The 19868-nt window shown below is 44.2% G+C and overlaps 1 protein-coding gene across 2 annotated transcripts; it reads right to left on the bottom strand.

Annotated features, from left to right (window-relative positions):
• Nucleotides 1-624: 624 nt before the first annotated feature.
• On the bottom strand, nt 625-18311 carry LOC311073744 (uncharacterized protein). Of its 2 annotated transcripts, XM_084099684.1 has the most exons (13): nt 6382-6498; nt 6093-6287; nt 5848-6012; nt 5457-5754; nt 5293-5364; nt 2763-2897; nt 2601-2684; nt 2434-2522; nt 2246-2348; nt 2033-2169; nt 1887-1947; nt 1600-1818; nt 625-1406 (listed from the first exon to the last, which is right to left on the bottom strand). In XM_084099684.1, the coding sequence occupies exons 5-13, from the start codon at nt 5305-5307 to the stop codon at nt 1311-1313; spliced, it is 939 nt and encodes a 312-aa protein (XP_083955810.1). In that variant the 5' UTR covers nt 5308-5364; nt 5457-5754; nt 5848-6012; nt 6093-6287; nt 6382-6498; the 3' UTR covers nt 625-1310. The 2 variants fall into 2 exon arrangements, with proteins under 2 accessions (XP_083955810.1, XP_083955809.1); XM_084099683.1 differs by lacking the exons at nt 5293-5364; nt 5457-5754; nt 5848-6012; nt 6093-6287; nt 6382-6498 and adding an exon at nt 18165-18311.
• Nucleotides 18312-19868: the final 1557 nt, after the last annotated feature.

Below are 19868 nucleotides of genomic sequence, written 5' to 3' on the forward strand. Positions count from 1 at the left end.
ACCGAAGCTATAGATTGTGAAATTAAACATTTCTCGTTGGTAGTGTTTTTTAGTTAGCTTAGATAATAGCATAGCATACAGCTAACGTTATCCGATGATCGTGATTCGTGCTATGAGCTTTTCCTGAGCTTATACTGCACTGATACTGCCTTACCATATTCACAGCCATTCGTAATGCAATTATAATTATGTAATTATTTTGTACACTTTTATTTATTAAAATATTCTTAAAATAATGCTTATTTGTGTATATTACTATTTTTCGTATTACCAGTTTAGACATTTAAATAAATTACAGAATGCTAGCTATGTTTTGTGGGTATAAATATTAAATCTAGCCTTGACTAAAGAACAGTATAATAAAATTATGGAATCACAATTTTTAATGTAATTAATCAAACCCCTTAATTCATATAATAATCTTTTATTTGAAAGAAATAACATTTTTAAAGTATGTTTTGTGACAAAGTTATTTGTTATTAAGCAATGGGGCATAAAATGCTTTTTTATTACAAGCATGTCATTTGTGTACTAATGCATATGATTTATGTCAGAATTAATTCTTAATACAGAACATCATACAACACAATAACATTTAATGTAATAAAATGAGAGAACCAAAACTTATATAAAAATTTAATTAAATTACACAATACAATACATAATGAATTCAACTGAATTATGAGATGTAATATATTACATTTTTATTAACACAAAACTACAAGCAAAATGCACATCGTTTTAGGACATTTATAGAGCTTTTTAAAATACACAACAATACAAAGCAGCTTTAAACAAACATACTCTAGTATGTATTTACTTTCCTAAACACTTTTGTGATAGTCCTCTGGCTATACATTGTGGAGATTTAAAAACAATTAATGTTGAGTTAGCTGTGTTAAAATATTTAATGAACTGTAAGGTTAAAGTTTTTTGAGAGCTAATGAGACACAAATAGATGCAGTGTCTTTTGCTGTATGTAAAGTCAGATCTTTAGTTTGAAGTAAATTCATGTTGTATGTGCAGTCAATTCTTTGTGGAACCATCCTAAGGCCTAGATGATGCAGTCAGTCAGTTTCCCCTTTAGATGGTGGGGTCGTGACCTGGTAGGTGAGGAGGCTGGACTAGGTGTCATGGACTGACTTGAGGAACTCTGTAAAAACACACAAACAACATGTCACATGCAACTGTACACTTGCAGTCCTTAGTGCTATGGAACATCACTCACTGTTTTTGCTTTGATATGCAAACTCAAAGGTGCAACGCAGCTTCAGACGTAGTTAGCTCGTTGAACCTGGGATGTTGTGACATTAAAAGGCCATTTTAATGACACACTCCACAAGATAAGATATATCAGCCCAAAAGTGACTGAAACCTTCCGTTCGTCTCAGTATTATAAGGCTGATCTGTACAACAAAAGATAAAAAAAGTAATTACTTAATGTTAGTTTAATGAGTTAGTTAACCAAAACATAAAAATCAGCCATCAGTTTCTCCCAACATATTATCAAATGATACCAGAGTGAGAAAATGTGTTTTTTTGGTGATATAAAAAATTCGAGTACTTATTTGTACCAACACGATCCAATAAAATGCTTACCTCAGGAATCAATTCACACATTAAAAGGTCAAAATGTTCAAGTTTTTTGTCCTTCTTTTGCTCAAACACAATGTTGTCGATGTGTCCTAAAAGTTCCTCAACATGTGCTGACAAGGCTGGATGAAAGCTCTTAGGTTTTGCCATTTTCCCAGTCTTCATTTGCCACCATTTGTTCCACGTGGGTTTCACCGAGCCTTTCACAATTCCTTGAAACAACTCCTGAAAAAAATATTGCGTATAGCAAACAATATCTAGCCATTTTAAATTTTGTAAAGTCTTATATGTACCTGAATTTCAGCATCACTGACAAGAGAACAAATTCCTTTTTTTTCCACCTCCTCGACTGTCCTAATTTTAAAAAATCATCGATTTACTTGATTTATTAAACTTTTAAGTTGATTTATATGAATGAGGACACTCATTTTACACATACCTTTTATACGTCATATGCTGAACAGCATATGCTGCCAGTGATGATGCGTGATATCTTCTCAGATGCCAAAGATCTTCTCCCTGTATCACCTCGTTTTTCATAGAGGTCCATTTGTCCCTCACCTCCATTTCTGCCATCTAATGCAATAAAAACAGTTGTTAAACTAATGTAGATAAAAATAAAATAAATAAATAAAAGCATTTTTTAACTTACTGTACAAACCAAAACCCCACAGTTGTTAGAGTCAGCCAGCCTCCACTGTTCTGGGTACTCAACAGTCCATTTTCCCAAGTCCCAAGTATTTCGGAAGGCATTGCTTTTGTACAAAAGAAAAAAGAAATTAATACATGTACATTAGTAAATAAAGATCACAATTTTAACATTTATATGGCACATAATACCATAGTATAGCCAGGTCCATCGCAGAAATTGACTTGTAGTTGCCAGTGGGGTCGTAAACTCGAATACGATTCAGCAAACCATCCAAGACCTTTACAACATAAACAGAAACCGCTTTAACCAGAGTAACAACTGTTGAGTAAAAATTTATTTTTTTATCCACACATACCCACAAAATGAAGTGGTTTCCCTTTTCGGGGCTCTGTCCACCAACAATTCTTGGAATAAGGACTGTGTCATTCTCATCAAGGTCCTTTAAAATATTTTTAAGTAAATAAGTAAGTAAATGTGTCCCCTGCCACTGAAATTTAATTAATAGATTTTCATTTACCCTCAGACAAGAAATGTGACTGTCATCCACATGTTTCTTGATAGTGAAGGATCGCCACCAGAGAACGAACGTGTGCACCTGTAAAGCAGTTCCACCATGTGCTTTACAGAGCTGTGCAATCCTTGTGTCAAGAATCTAAAAGAAATAGTAGATTTCAATAAAATGTTGTTGAATAATATAAGTAGTACATATAGGAGGTTCGTGTACAAATGACCATACAAATAAGCTGCCATTGGACGCATATGGAGGGCTCGCTTGAGTCCCAAAATTTCTCCAATCATGCATTCATGTCTATGTCTCAGCACCCTCTAACAGAATCCACGGTTTCGAGAATATCCGAGAAACTTTATTTTTCGACCCAAAAAAACTATAAGGCTGTCGTTTTTTTTGGTCGAAAAATAAAGTTTATCTGATCTTCTTGAAACTCTGGATTCGGATAGAGGGTGCTGAGGCGCAGACAGGAGTGCATGATTGGAGGCTCTAGAGCCTTCCAGAGCTGAGATATGGAGATTCCACAAAGCATTTATTCCATTGGGGCAGACAGTGAAATTTTGGGATAAAATTTGGCCCTTTTTGCAGCTTTTTGTTTGAACGTTTTCTGGAAACCGGGACTAATTAGAGCTATTACAAATGTCTCAAAAATGTTATCAAATTAAAATTCTAACGTCGTCATTCAGCCATGGGAAACTTTTCTTCTGTGGACACTAGGGATGTCCCGATACCACTTTTTGCAGAACGAGTCCGATACCGATACTGTAATTTTTGGTACTCGCCGATACCGATACCGTAACCGATACCTGAATTTTCACTGCATTTGTAATTTTTAAATGTATTAGTAGATAAACCAAAAGATTATAAATCATATTAGTTGGCTTAATTTGTTCATCAAATATATATATTTCTTTCAGTTATTTTCATGCTTAATTAAGCCTGCTAAAATGCATTGTATGAGCTTCTGTACTGTACTTCTGTACTGTCATTGTTCATTCTATTGCTCTATCATATTTTATCTTTCATTTAATAGCACAGCACATATTTAGAGCTGCTTCAGCAGGGCTCAGTGCTGAGGACTGGGTCAGCGGTTCAAATGTTTGTCAAAACCAGTGAAATATCAATTATTTAATCCAATTTTGAGACTACAACAAAAACTAGCAGCCTAATTAATGTGAATTTAAAACAAGTAAGCAGTCAGTAACAAAATAAAAACAATCAATCGAATTACAAATAGGATAAATATATACAATACAACAAAGAAAGGCTACAAATGAAATAAACAGTGTTTTTAGAGTTTTTTCAGGTAGATCTAACAGGTACAGACATTTGAATAAAGTAATCAAATGTGAAAAAAAGCATATTCATTACTGTATAAATTATATATAGATGGATATTTTTGTAAAGTTGAAAAGGGTAGCCTATTTAGTCAAGAGCAGTCAGTATTTCTTTGTCCTTTGTTTGATTAACATTAAAACACAGAAGCAGGTTTATCAAACTGCTGCCCCTTTAAGACCGAGCGCACCAGAGCTCATTTGAACATGCTACGTTCATTTGAGATATAACCGACTTTGTTTACTATAGGATACTCACCAAGACGGGCGTTATTACATAGTTGTGTGTGAATTCGTCCGTACAAGCGCAAGACGTGAAAGACAATTTAATTCAGCATTCGCGCGCTGAGACGCTGGTTTGTGAGGCGCGCGCTTCGGATGTTTGCGTTCATGAAACTTCTTAACCTGCACACGTCCTGTAATTATGTAGGGAACCACTCGTTATACTTCAGTCAGGTAACAGTTCATGTTTTACTTTACTTACATACGATTTAGTTTTCATCCAAATAACATGTGCTGAGTCGATCAGCAAAGAGCATTCAACAGAAGTGCGCTTCTCGCTCTCTCTCTCTGTCTCTCTCTCTCGTCAGTTAACGTCAATAATAAGCTAAAGCTACATGCCTCGTTTAATTTCGTTGCCATTGACATCCGACTGAACAAACTTTCCACTAATGTCTGTTTAAACTAAGGGATGTGCTCGACCAGCTCGTGCGTCTTTGACTCGACAAAGCACTCGCGGCGGCCAGTTTCGTTTCGCAAAATGTACGTGGTATCGGTGCGTGGTATCGGTGAATTTTTATGAGTACGAGTACGAGTATATGAGGGCAGTATCGACCCGATACCCGATGCCAGCTCGGTATCGGGCCATCCCTAGTGGACACAGTGTCTCGAAATCTTCAACTGTGGCCTGGCATCTCGGAAGCTGAATGAGTGGACGCTTTCTGTCGGTTTCCTCACTCAGAATTCTCATATACATTTCCTAGAAAAAAAAATGCTTTGTAATTGTCTTACATATATAATATTATATATTATATAACAGACTTCCATTTATTTGACATCTTACCTCTTCTAGCTCCAAGATGTGAAAGCGATCCACTGAAAACTGTTTTTTTTTTTCAATTTCTGTAAACACGTTTGGATCAGTCACAAATCTTTGTCAAAGTTACTTATTCAACTTTTTTAAAAGCAAATCAAATAAAGCATACCTGTGCGTGATGCATCACCTCCTGCCATGTCTGTCTTCAGGCAGTAAGAATCATGGTCATCATGAATATTCACTGAAAAAGGTTGTATATGTAATATTTTAAATTTGCCATAAACATTTACTTCAAAAAGTGGATCGTCTACTGTAATGTACTGCCTTTCTCACCATTCAGGTTAATGTCACGCCGCAGGAATGGTTTGAGTTGGGACACATTGGTTTTCTGGCGGAGAATGTTGCCTGATTTGTCTGTAAGTGTAGCAACTCCTTTTCCGGTAATGTCTTTGACTACAAAAGGGCCTGTCCAGTTCCTCTCTAAACGTCCACCTTTGCGTCCCTCTTTTCTTTTGTTTGCTTTGAGTACCTCCTCTCCTTCGTGGATGTGAAATGATTTCACATTTTTTCTTTTCCGCGACTCGTACCCAGCCTTTTGCTTCCCCTGTGCTTTTTCAATGTGATCCCGCACCTTATGAAAGTAATGTATAATAAACAGACTTAATAGAATACCTTAAATACTGTGAATTATTACTTAATTATAGTTCATGCTACAGACAATTACCTTTTCCTGTACTGCTGTCACCTCTACTATCCGTGTGGGCATTACAATATTCGGATCCTCTGCTACAAAGCAATCTGTCTCAGACACTACCTTTGTGTTTAGAACCTCTGGCGTGATTGGGTGCCGGTGAAACATCAAAAAGAATGGTGTATACTTTGTAGAGCCCTAAAAAAAAGTGTTTCAACAAATTACATTTACATAATCAATTGCATATAATAATTTCTTTTTTAAGCAGTTCCAATCACCTGCTTTGAGGTGTTGATGGCATACACCACATCCTCCAGTTTTTCGTCCCAGTCATTCTGCATGTCATTGCAGTACTTTGACAATGCCCTCTTTATAGTCTGATTAGTCCTCTCATCCTGTCCATTTGACTGAGGGTGGTAAGCTGACGTGACACACTGCTTCACACCCAATTCCTTAAATATGTCCTCATTTAGCTGTTATCAAAAAGGTATGCAAGACATGGTAGATTCTTATAACATATAGCCAAAAAATGTAATAATAAAATCTTCTTAACTAAATAATAATAACCTGGTTCACAAACTCCCTCCCCTGGTCTGTGATTATTCTTTCAACTATTCCATATGCATTAAATGCTTGTAAGACCCCTGTAGCCACCTCAACTGCGGTCTTACACTTCAGGGATTTATAACGTTAACGTTACACGACCTGAGGCCTTTAATTTTTAATTCTTCATTCGGAAACAAAGACTTTCGTCCAAATTGTATTAGGCCTATAACATTGCAAATAGTTTTTCCGAAAGAAAAGCATGCTCATGCAAGAATTATGAACTTAGTTTTAAGTATCTATAACGGTAAAAAAATTATTACAGGCCGATAATTGCGCTAATATTAAAATATAACTACAATTAAACATTATTAAAATACACAGGGTGATGGATATACTTACTGAGATGTTGAATGATGAGGGGGAAAAAAACAATAATTAATATGAAGTTAAATTGATAATTAAATTGTATTTTTGAAATAAGTAAGGTAAATGTATTGGTCGCAGAGATGAAATTGTCCAGAGATGTTTGGTCACAGAGATGAAACTGTCCAGAGAGATGCTCAGATGTCCAAAGATGTCATTTTCGCAGAGATACTTGGTAGAATTTCTGACGAAAGGAACCTGTGAAACATGACAATCATATATATAGTCCCGCATTTTAAAAAAAGAAGTGATGAGGCATTCTCATTGGTCATTTTCAAGTGTCTGTAAAAATGACAATATTTTATTGATGAGTCGCGTTAAATTGTTTTAAAAAAACTGTGTAACATATATATATTGCCCTTTCGATGTGTGCAAAAATATTGTAGATGGTAAAAAAACGTTATCTCTAATAGTTTTTTTTTTTTGTAATGTACAAACGGCATGGCAATATCATCTTTGCATTAGAATATACAGAACAGGTGCATAAAAGAAATACAGATACAACAAGAAAAATTATAATCATAGTATTACAGTTTTTCTTGATTGCTTAAACACATTTCTTGAAACTATGCCTCGTATTCTCAAAACTATAAACACAAATCCATAACGTCTCACCCAATCTGATTGATGTGTGTTAAACTCCTAGTGTTTCCACCTGGGTAATTGTGTGCTAACTGAGCTGAAGCTGTGCTGACTTGAGTGAACAATATTGAATGCTAGTGCTTTCTAAATGACAACATGGTCTAAGCAATGAGAAATGAAGGGATTTGTGTGTAGAGTTCTGCAGTGACAGTTCAACAAATCTGACTCATGTGTCAAAACAGGGAATAGTGTTTATAGTTTAGTGAAATGGGTGTGCTTTTTGATAAATGGCGTTATGGTTTTGAAATTTTAGTTCAAAAGCCTGGTTATAGTGATTAAGCAATCGAGAAAAACTGTAAACAAAAAAGATGGAAAGGTTAAAGGGGCTTGGTTGTGTTTTTGTTTTGTAAATCATATTCTTTAATGCAAACACTATTTATTGCATTCTTCTTTTTCATTATTTTAAGGGCTTTTATATAAGACCTAAACAGAACGCTCTACAGATCGGCGCTTTCGGTATGTCCTTAGCACCAAGTGTCATCCCAAAATTCCATCGTCCGCGAAACCACTATTTTGCACAGTGTAACAAATGCTTCGTGGGATCTCCATATCTCAGCTCAGGAGAGGTGTAGAGAACAAGGAGTTGCACTCCTCTCTATGCCTCATCACCCTCAATCCGAATCCAGAGTTTCAAGAAGATCCGGGAAACTTTATGTTTCGACCCAAAAAAACCCACAGCCTTATAGTTTTTTTGGGTCGAAAAATAAAGTTTCTCGGATCTTCTTGAAACCTTGGATTCTGATAGAGGGCGATGAGGCGTAGAGAGGAGTGCAAGTCCTGCCTCTCTACACCTCTCCTGAGCTGAGATATGGAGATCCCTTTTTAAATATGTACAAATAACTTTTTAACGTATGCTTTTCTGGTAACAGGGCTGACACAATGAGCATGTCTCTGTCTTTCAGATATTACATAAACTCAAAGAAAAGAAGCGAACACTTGTCTTCTACCATCAAAGGCAGATGATGCAAGCAGAAGTAGAAAAATCATACTGAGGGACATGCCAGTTTCAACATTTCTGCAAGATGCTTTGCACAAAAATGGGATTAAAATCCTTTAAAAACAAAAGAAACAGAAATTAATTTATTATTATATTATTATATTATGGAAACTAAATTATAAAATATTTTATTTGTTTTATGGTTTATTAAGATTTACAGAGCTTTTTTTTCTAAGGGACACAAAATGGCACGTTTACGTATAATGACCCAACTGTGATAGGACTCATTAGATATTGCTTGATGCTGCAATATTTGTTTTACCTACAAGATTCTCCTAGGACAGAAGGAATGGGTGGATATTCCGGAGCAACTTGGCATTTCTGACTGACCATTTGCCATCTTGGTTTGGAGAAAAAAAAAAAATTGAAACACAACGGCTTGCCACTTGGTTTAAATTTATATAGGATGATGCACCAGGGTGGGTCCACTGAAGAGGATGATGTGCAACTATGCCATCAAAACCCGTGCAAATTTAAGAATTTATTTTTATAGCTGTCCACTGTAGTGACCACTATGCATGAAAGGGTTAATCCGTATACAACAGCGATTAATCTTGCAAAGTACGTTTTGGTGTTACTGCTATCATTATGTTAGTAATTCATTAAGTTAACTATAAAGTGTCGCTATGTTGTGAGAAGGTATTCCTTTGCAGAGATCCCAACCGTAACTAAGCATTTAACAAACAGAAAAAGTGACATCTCATTACCAGATGTTCTCCAGTCCTAAAAGTAAAACAAAAACACAAACAATCTATATTTAAAAGATCTTTTAGAAAGTCATGGTCTCTTTTGAGCCTTTGTCAGTGATGCTTGATTTCTTTCAAGACAACATACTCTGAAATACTTCCCATACATGAAAAGAAAAATACATGCTGTGTTGGTGATATCATATTATATATATATATATATATATATATATATATATACACTGCTCAAAAAAATTAAAGGAACACTTTGAAAACACATCAGATCTCAATGGGGAAAAATATCATGCTGGATATCTATACTAATATGAACTGGGTAATGTGTTATGAACGAAAGGATGCCACATCGTTTGATGGAAATGAAAATAATCAATCTACAGAGGATTGAATTCAAAGACACCCCGGAAATCTAAGTGAAAAAATGATGCAGCAGGCTTGTCAATTTTGCTGAAATTTCATTGCAGCAACTCAAAATGGTTCTCAGTAGTTTGTATGGCCCCCACGTGCTTGTATGCATGCCTGACAACGTCGGGACATGCTCCTACTGAGACGACGGATGGTGTCCTGGGGTATTTGCTCCCAGATCTGGACCAGCGCATCACTGAGCTCCTGGACAGTCTGAGGTGCAACCAGGTGATGTCAGATGGACCGAAACACAATGTCCCAGAGGTGTTCTATTGGATGTAGGTCAGGTGAGCGTGGTGGCCCTTCAATGGTATCATTCCTTCATCCTCCAGGAACTGCCTGCATGCTCTCGCCACATGAGGCCGGGCATTGTTGTGCACCAGGAGGAACCCAGGACCCACTGCACCAGCATAGGGTCTGACAATGGATCCAAGGATTTCATCCCAATACCTAATGGCAGTCAGGGTGCCATTGTCTAGCCTGCAGAGGTCTGTGCGTCCCTCCATGGATATGCCTCCCCAGACCCTCACTGACCCACCACCAAACCGGTCATGCTGAACGATGTTACAGGCAGCATAACATTCTCCACGGCTTCTCCAGACCCTTTCCTGTCTGTCACGTGCTCAGGGTGAACCTGCTCTCATTTGTGAAAACCACAGGGCACCAGTGGCGGACCTGCCAATTCTGGTGTTCAATGGGAAATGCCAATCGAGCTCCCTGGTGCTGGGCAGTGAGCACAGGGCCCACTAGAAGACGTCGGGCCCTCAGGCCACCCTCATGAAGTCTGTTTCTGATTGTTTGGTCAGAGACATTCACACCAGTGGCCTGCTGGAGGTCATTTTGTAGGGTTCTGGCAGTGCTCATCATGTTCCTCCTCGCACAAAGGAGCAGATACCGGTCCTGCTGATGGGTTAAGGACCTTCTACGGCCCTGTCCAGCTCTCCTAGAGTAGCTGTCTGTCTTCCTGGAATCTCCTCCATGCTCTTGAGACTGTGCTGGGAGACACAGCAAACCTTCTGGCAATGGCACGTATTGATGAGCCATCCTGAAGGAGCTGGACTGCCTGCGCAACCTCTGTAGGGTCCAGGTATCGCCTCATGCTACCAGTAGTGACACTGACCCTAGCCAAATGCAAAACTGGTGAAAAACAGTCTGAAAAGATGAGTAGGGAAAAAATGTCAGTGGCCTCCACCTGTAAAACCATTCCTGTTTTGGGGGTTGTCTCACTGTTGCCCATCTAGTGCACCTGCTGTTAATTTCATTAACACTAAAGCAGCTGAAACTGATTACCAACCCCCTCTGTTACTTAACTGACCAGATCAATATCCCAGGAGTTTAACTGACTTGATGCTATTCTCTGATTAAAAAGTGTTCCCTTTATTTTTTTGAGCAGTGTATATATATATATATATATAAATATTCTTACATAGGCTATATAAAATAAAATGACACAACCCTGTCTCTTTTTGTTAAATTTCAGTTCTCTTACGAGAGTTCTCTCGTACTGCGTTCGTAGAACGCTGCGGGAAAAGTCTCTTTTCACGAAATACTGAAGCAAAATTATCCTTAATTTTCATATTTGTAAAACGCATTGCGGCAGTGCACAGCCATGGCGAGACGGCTCGCTCACTCATTGGCTGTTCTGCGGCAACTGCATGAGCCTATTGAGCGAGGGCTGATGCAACATCAGACCAATGAGAGTGCTTCGCGCGCTCCTCGTCACATCCCGCCGAAACGGGTGTGGCCATCCCCTATAAAAGGAGCTCGAGTAGGCTGATTCAACTGATTTTCATCTCTTCAGCGAAGCTCACGCATCGCTGGATCACGGAGAAGCAAGCGTCGTCGAGGCAAGCTTTTCAGCGGGACGAGCCCTTGAAGCCGCTGGCCTTCGCCGCCTTCTACTGCCGTACCTGCTGCGCTTTCCGGCGCTTCATATCCTTTATCTGCTCTGTTCTGTGTGTGTGTGTGCAGTGTTCCCCGAACACTCACCCCTAAAAGAGCCGCGTCTTTTTCAAGATGCCATCCTGTGGCTCGTGCCGAGCCCCGCTCACCGAGGGAGACCGCCATGTTATTTGCGTCTCCTGTCTGGGCGAAGATCACGCAGCGCTCGCGCTCGCTGACGGCGGCTGCCCTCACTGCGAGCTTTTGCCGATGGTGACTCTGCGGACTCGCCTGGCACAGTTCTCCGAGCCTGCGCCCCCCGCCGCGGTGCCGCGCCGTAAGAAGCGCCGCTCGCAGCGGGCCCCGGAACCCACCTCTTCCCGACAAAGCTCGCCGGCTCGCCCGCCAGCTTCACCGGCTTCCCCCGAAGCACTTCCTGATGCTCAGCGCCCGCAGTCTGCCGCCGCTTCATCTGAGGAAGTTGTTTCTGAAGTCGAGTCGGTCGAAAAGGATTCCTGCTCTCTGCTAGCTTCAGGCAGTGAAGACTGGGCGAGCTCTGCGGATCTCACGCCTCCTGCCCGAAAGCCGTCGGCTAGAGCTAGCATCGAGAGGGAGCTCATGCGAGTACTCGCGTTGGCCGCGGCGAGCCTCGGCCTCGAGTGGTCTGCACCGGAACTCCCCTCGCGCACCCGGCTTGATGGTAGCTTCCTCCCTGGTGAGCGCACTTCTCCTGTGTCTAAGCCCGCTCCGTTTCTTCCTGAGCTTCATGAAGAAGTGGCGAAGGCCTGGAACGCTCCCTTTTCTGCACGAACACGTTCGTCTGTATCCCCAGCATTTTCCTCCCTGGATAATGCTCAGGACCGAGGCTACCTCACTCTGCCGCCGGTGGAACAGGCGATAGCAGCCCACCTTTGCCCGCCCTCTGCTGGACGGCGGACTAAGCCAGCGCTGCCGTCAAAAGCCTGCCGCATGACGTCGTCGATGCTCGCGCGGATCTTCTCCGCCGCTGGGCAGGCGGCATCGGCTCTGCACACCATGGCCACGCTTCAGGTTTTCCAAGGCGATCTCCTCCGCAAACTGGACGAGATAGGACCTGAAGCTATCTGCATCGCGGACCTGAGAAGCGCGTCGGATCTTTCCCTCCGCGCTACCAAGGCTGCAGCACAAGCCATGGGACGCTGTATGGCTTCCGCTACCGTAGCCGAGAGGCATTTGTGGCTGACGCTCACGGAGATGGCTGATGCAGAGCGCAACGCGTTCCTCGACGCCCCGCTATCCTCCGCTGGCCTTTTTGGATCTTCTCTCTCCGAGCTCGTGGAGAGATTTTCCGAAGCCCAAAAAGCGTCACAGGCGTTCAAGCACTTCCTGCCGAAGCGCCCCAGTTCTGCAGCGGGCCGTGAGAAACAGGCCCCTCGGAGCTCACAGCCTCAGCCCCCGCCTTCGGCCGCCCCCTCACAGCGACAGCAGCGCAGCTCACGCCCTCGCTCTCGCTCTACTAGCCGCCGCCCCACTCACCGCGGGCCGCGACCAAGGGTTGTGTTGAAGCCGGAAGCCCCAAAGAAATCCTAGCACGCCTAGGAAAGCGCAGGTGTGTAAGCCCCGTTGCGACCGGGCCCTCACCAAAGCGCACCGCTGTCTCAGTCCCAGGAATTGCGACTGCTTCAGCGTTCTCAGCAGAGCACAAGCCCGCACAGCTGCCCGCTTGCCTGCACACAAAAGCCGTTTTTACGGCTACCCAGATAAATCCCGAAAAGAGTGTATTTTCTGGTGTCCCGGCCAAGGCCGATGGTGCTATAAATGTAGTGTTGATGCCCACTTCTCTGTGCCCATCCCTACACACAAGCACAGCCCTGCACACAGGGCCCGTACTCATAAGATCGACGCAGTTCGATCGCGCCCCAAACATAGTCAAAGTGCCCACTTCCCAGTGCCCACAAACGCTATGTCTGGCAAGCCACAGGCTCCCTGTAAAAACGGGACCTGTGCGCGCCCGCTCTGTTCAAGCAGACAGCGCGGCCAAAGCAGTAAACGTGCCCGGTCCCCGCCCACGTTCACTTGTAGGCTGCATGAGTCCCATGAGACCTTCTCAGACCTCCCCCGCTCAGATAAACACTGTAGCGCGGTCGAGGATGAGCGTTTTGCCCGCTGTATTACGCGCGCTCCCCGCCTCAAATGTCTCAGGCGTAACGCCTATGCTAGCGCACCCCGAAGCGCCGCCGTCGCACAGCGAACAGAGCGCGCTTCGCATCCAACCCCTAGCCGGCCATGCAGACGCATGGGCCGCGCTTCCAGGGGTTTCGGACTGGGTGCTAGACATTATAAAGAGAGGCTTCTCGCTACAGTTTTGTCGACGCCCTCCACGCTTCACAGCGCGCGTCGAAACTACGGTGAATTCAGAAGTAGCACACCTACTTCGCGCCGAAATATCAAAACTGTTGAGCAAAGGGGCGATACAACATGTATCCCAAGCTCAAAGCGAAGGGGGGCTATACAGCAGATACTTCCTAGTCCCCAAAAAGGACGGTGGTATCAGACCCATACTAGATCTAAGACGACTAAACAGAGCTTTAGTGAAACGCAGTTTCAAAATGCTCACGACCAGCAAAATCCTCGCGCACATTCGCCGAGAAGACTGGTTTATGTCGATAGATCTAAAGGACGCGTATTTTCAAATACAGATAGCGTCACGCCACAGGCGATTCTTGAGATTCGCCTTCGAGGGTCGGGCATACCAGTATACAGTCCTGCCATTCGGCTTGTCCCTGGCACCCCGTACATTTACGAAGTGCATGGACGCAGCGCTCGCTCCCCTCAGACTCAGGGGCATGCGAGTGCTGAACTATTTGGACGACTGGCTGATCATAGCTCAATCACGATCTCAGCTCGTGGAGCACAGAACCATGTTACTCGATCACCTCGAGAATCTTGGTATCATGATCAATTGGACGAAGAGCTCCCTGAACCCCAGCCAAACTATATCGTTTCTGGGCATCGTTCTGGACTCTCGTTCTATGACGGCGCAGCTGTCGCAACAGCGCGCGCTGCGCATACAGCACGCAGCGAGGTCCTTCCGCTGCGGTGCGATTATCCCGCTCAAACGGTTTCAGAGGATGCTGGGCCTCATGGCCTCAGCATCATCAGTTCTCCAGCTGGGCCTGCTTCGCATGCGCCCTCTGCAGTTCTGGTTGAAAGCGCGAGTGCCACGCGGAGCGTGGGCACTCAGCCGATTGCGCCTCAAAGTCGATCAAGACTGCGCAGCAGCCCTGAGACCATGGGCGGCGGGCGATTGGTACCGTTCAGGTGTAAGCCTGGGGACTTCCTCGAGAGTGAAAGTGGTGTCTACGGACGCATCCACCTCGGGATGGGGAGCGCTGCTCGAGGGCAGACCGTTCTTTGGCCTTTGGTCAGAACGAGAAAAGCTCCAGCATATCAACTGCCTGGAAATGCTAGCAGTTCACAACGCGCTGACGCGCTTTTGTCCCCACATCAAGGACCAACACGTCGTAGTCCGCTCGGACAACACGGCCGTGGTGTCCTACATAAATCGCCAGGGCGGTCTCGGATCCAGTTCCCTTTTCAGGCTGGCCGAGCGCCTCCTAATATGGGCTCAGCGCAACCTGCGCTCGCTGAGAGCGGTGCATGTGCCCGGGGCACTCAACCTGGGTCCAGACAGGCTGTCCAGGAACAACGTTCCCACGGGCGAATGGTCTCTACACCCACAAACAGTCCGGCTGTTGTGGCAGAGATTCGGCAGGGCGGAGGTGGACCTATTCGCGTCCCCAGAAAACGCTCATTGCCCCGTGTTCTTTTCGAAGAACGACAGCGCACTGTCCCACAAGTGGCCGCACTGCCCGCTATACGCGTTTCCCCCAGTCTCCCTCCTACCTCAGGTGCTGGAGCGAGTCAGGGAAGTGAAATGCCCAGTACTGCTTATAGCACCGTTCTGGGACAACCAAGCCTGGTTTCCAGTCCTGATGCAGTTAGCAGACTCCGCTCCATGGCCAGTGCCATTGAGGAGAGATCTCCTCTCGCAGGCCAGGGGCTCGATTTGGCACCCACACCCAGAGCTGTGGTCCCTTCATGCGTGGACGCTCAACGGTTACCCGTTAGTCTCACGGATGGAGTGCTGAACACCATCACTCAGGCTAGAGCGCCTTCCACCAGGCGGCTTTATGCCTCGAAGTGGTCGGTTTTCTCCAGCTGGTGTACAGCTCGGGGCCTGTCACCCCTCGATTGTGAGGTGACGGAGGTTCTCTCCTTCCTACAAGAGCTGTTGGACAAGGGCAGATCCCCTTCCACGCTCAAAGTCTATGTGGCGGCTATCGCAGCGTGCTCGACAGCAACGCCAGGCCAGTCACTGGGAAGGAACGATTTAGTCATCCGCTTCCTCAGGGGAGCTAGGAGGCTGAATCCCCCCAGACCTCCCTCAGTCCCGGTGTGGGACCTTTCTACGGTCTTGGCAGCCATGAAAGGTCCCCCCTTTGAGCCTATCCAATCTGTCAGCCTCAAACATCTGTCTTTCAAAACGGTGTTTTTGATGGCCCTCGCTTCGGTGAAGCGCATAGGCGATCTGCACGCGCTCTCTGTGAGTCCAACGTGCTTGGAGTTTGGGCCCAATGACTCCAAAGTCATACTCAAACCCAGGCACGGCTACGTGCCGAAATCCCTCAACACTCCGTTTAGGGCTCAGGTTATTTCCCTGTCTGCCCTGCCGGGATCAAACGAGGAAGGGGACTCGAGCTGTCTTTGCCCCGTTAGGGCTTTAAGAGCTTATGTGTCCCGCTCCGCTGCCTTCAGACAGACGGAGCAGCTCTTTGTCTCGTTCAGTGGACGTTCCAAGGGAACGGCTGTTTCGAAACAGAGCCTGTCCAGGTGGGTGGTTGACGCCATAACAATGGCTTATACCACCAAGGGCCTTCAGTGCCCCTTGGGCATTAGAGCGCATTCCACGAGAGGCGTTGCCTCATCGTGGGCCTGGTCTAGCGGGATTTCCTTACAGGAAATATGTACGGCGGCGGGCTGGGCCTCGCCGTCTACATTCATAAGGTTCTACAACCTAGAAGTTCCCGCCTTGCAGGCCAGGTTGTTTTCGGTTTAGCCGAATCAGCTGTCTAACCAGGACACTGATTTCGCAGGCGCACAGCGCCACCGAAGACTTCACCGCACTTGCAAGCCAAGTATTTTCGGTGTATTCGAGTCAGCTGTCTAAACACGGCACTGATATCGTAGACGCACAGCGCCGCCGAAGTTTTCTGGGCAGAATTGTGTAAGACCCATGTTTTTCCCACATTAGCCAGGCTCCCTCCTGCCTATGTGATGTTATATCGCGTCTAGAACGCACCTATTTGGGCGAAAGTGTGTAAGTCCCACATTTCCCACATCAGCCAGGCTCTCCCTGCCTATGTGACGTTGTATCGCGCTTAAGGGCGCATCCATTTGGGCGAAATTACGTAAGACCCACATTTCCCACATTAGCCAGGCCTCCCCCTGCCTATGTGATGTTATATCGCGTCTTAGGACGCAGCTATCTGAGGGTGGTTGTCCCCCCCCCCCTCCAGACTCTCCGAAGTCTACCGGGTGATTATGCACTGTATACCTGGACTAGCTTCCAGTGGTCGGTGTTTTCTCATCCCAGCACGCACGGCGTCTTACAAGTGGTTCCCGCAGCGTTCTACGAACGCAGTACGAGAGAACTCTCGTAAGAGAACGTACTCGGTTACTAACGTAACCTCGGTTCTCTCTAGAAGAGGGAACGAGTACTGCGTTCCCTGCCGTGCGCGCGGTTCGCTCTGGTTCGCTTCGGCGATGAAAACCAGTTGAATCAGCCTACTCGAGCTCCTTTTATAGGGGATGGCCACACCCGTTTCGGCGGGATGTGACGAGGAGCGCGCGAAGCACTCTCATTGGTCTGATGTTGCATCAGCCCTCGCTCGATAGGCTCATGCAGTTGCCGCAGAACAGCCAATGAGTGAGCGAGCCGTCTCGCCATGGCTGTGCACTGCCGCAATGCGTTTTACAAATATGAAAATTAAGGATAATTTTGCTTCAGTATTTCGTGAAAAGAGACTTTTCCCGCAGCGTTCTACGAACGCAGTACTCGTTCCCTCTTCTAGAGAGAACCGAGGTTACGTTAGTAACCGAGTACGTTTTATTGATCAATAATAGCAATAATGAAAGTATAAGTAGCCATACAAGTCAAGAAATAAAGTAATTAAACGATTCAGTCAAACATAAGTCAGCAGGCACAACGTTAAAGATAAATAGCCTAAACAATTTAACGTTATATAAAGTTATAAAACTAAACTTTGCCCCCCGCCAAAACTAAAATGATAGATTAATGAGATCAAAGATCGTCCGTTAGACATAGCCTACACAAGACGAATTATATCTCATGTTTAACCACTCCACTAGACTCAGCGGCAGACGTCAGCAGCTCTAGCCGAGATAAGACTCTGCCAGGCGGGATACGTGAGCGCTGAGCGCCCGGTGATCCCTTGGATCTCACATCTCCGAAAACGTCAGATCAAAATTTGAAATAGGCGCTATCTGTATAAACAAACAACATATTTGAGCTTTAAACAACTACATTATCGACTGAAAAACTCTTAAAACTACATTTCGTGACACAATAACAGTAGTATTTTTAAATTTCGCGGTCTTTCTCCTGCTATTGACGCAACTTGAGATTTTAAATATTAGCTATAGAATATACACAATTTACATATACAATATAAAATTTAATTCAATCTTACCTTGCATATAGCAGCGGGATTTAGCATTCTACATAAAGCTACCACATAATAACACTAAAACAGCTCACGTTAGCTACAAGTTATCGCGAGAACAGATTTAGATCAGGCATACTACTGGCATACTAACTGGGTCCTCAGGGTTACAGAATACTAGGGTTACAGAATACTATACCACACCGGTACGGATCGAGTAGCGACACATATCACCAGAGCCCGTCTACCGGAGAGCCTTGGCACTTCCTATTAGCCCCATTGTATCGATCTTGGTTGCAGTTCCATTAGAATTCCACTGGAGGTGATCGCGGGCGAGTGCAGACTGAATGGGAGTCTATGGGGCTAGACGGCTAAATGTGTCTCTTTCACCCGATTGCCGTTGAGAAATCTCAGATTTTATTGTAGGTTTTGCAAGTTCAACATGGGTTATAGGTCGAAAGTTGAATGAACGAGTACTTATTTCTTTTCGATTTCTTACAAGTTGAGTTGTTGTTGCCCATAACACGCTAGCATTCTGCTAATGACGTCAGCATTCTGACGTCATTGGAATTTTAAAAGACTTTTTAAACCAAATAAGTGACTCTAAAAAATCTAACACCCAGCAATGTGTAATTTCTTTGCATCTCCTTTCGAATACAACATTCAAATTACTAGACAAAAAAATTATATCCTGAGAAAAGTGGATTTTGAGGGTTTTTCGCCATAGACCTCCATTCATTCTGCACTCGCCTGCGAGCGCCCCCGCATGGACAGAGACGTGTTACTGCAGCCAGTCCAGAAACCGGAAGTAAGCAGAGAGTGCCAATTCTCTTCCTATACATAGTTCCCACATGACGTCACAACATACGGGCATTTGCCGACCCGGCGCCATTTCTGAGGGCAGAACACAACATTCTTACAATGCAGAACATGAGAAGAAGAAGCTGAAACGGAAATTTTGTGATTAAAAAGTGAAAATGGTCATCTCCTGCTGGGTCAATGGATGTTCCAATCGTGCCGGAGGTTCAGTTAAATTTAGTTTTTTAGCATTTGCCGACCCGGCGCCATTTCTGTGGGCAGAACAATAGTAGAAGAAGCTGAAGCGAGTTAATTTCGTGATAAAAAGTGAAAATGGTGATCTCCTGCTGGGTCAATGGATGTTTAAATCGTGCCGGAGGTTCAGTTAAATTTGGATTTTACAGTATACCCGTCATTAGACTTCATGAATGTGAGAAGACTAACTTAAGCTTTTGTCAGAACAACGACGGAGGTTATGGCTGGCGAGGATAAACAGGAAAGAAACTCCCTCAAAACACGCAAGAATTTGTTGTTTTTTATTGCGAGTGTACACAAATAGAAGTTAACACTTTGCAGTTTGAATTATGTCCTGTATGAACAAAATGACGAGATATTAAAAACATACAAAAACAACATTGTTTCCACTGTTCGATCGCGCCCGCGACTCTCTCACTCTCTCTCACACACACACACACACACACACATTCCAGCACGGCAATCTCATTTTATGTCCCTAAAGAACCCGCGTATAAAGTAGTTCCGCATTACATTAATTAATTTGCACGCGAGTTTTATTTATTTTCATACCGTGTATATTCATATTCATGCACATATTTCCAGGCTCGGAATTGCTCACATGTATTAAAACTCCTAGCCAATACCAGATAATGATACACATGATAATACTGTATCTGAGGCAAAGCTGCATAATCA

This window comes from Abramis brama, assembly GCF_963993115.1.
Source record: "Abramis brama genome assembly, chromosome: 22".
NCBI lineage: Eukaryota > Metazoa > Chordata > Actinopteri > Cypriniformes > Leuciscidae > Abramis > Abramis brama.

Bases quoted from the DNA above. Each gene is read 5' to 3' on its own strand.
- LOC311073744 (XM_084099683.1), bottom strand. From the start codon at position 18,191: ATGCTAAATCCCGCTGCTATATGCAAG. The intron at 1,948-2,032 runs GTATGTGTAAAA...TTTTAAAATTAG, and splicing joins CAGCATATGACGTATAAAAG to GACAGTCGAGGAGGTGGAAA. The intron at 1,819-1,886 runs GTACATATAAGA...TATTTTTTTCAG, and splicing joins TCAGTGATGCTGAAATTCAG to GAGTTGTTTCAAGGAATTGT.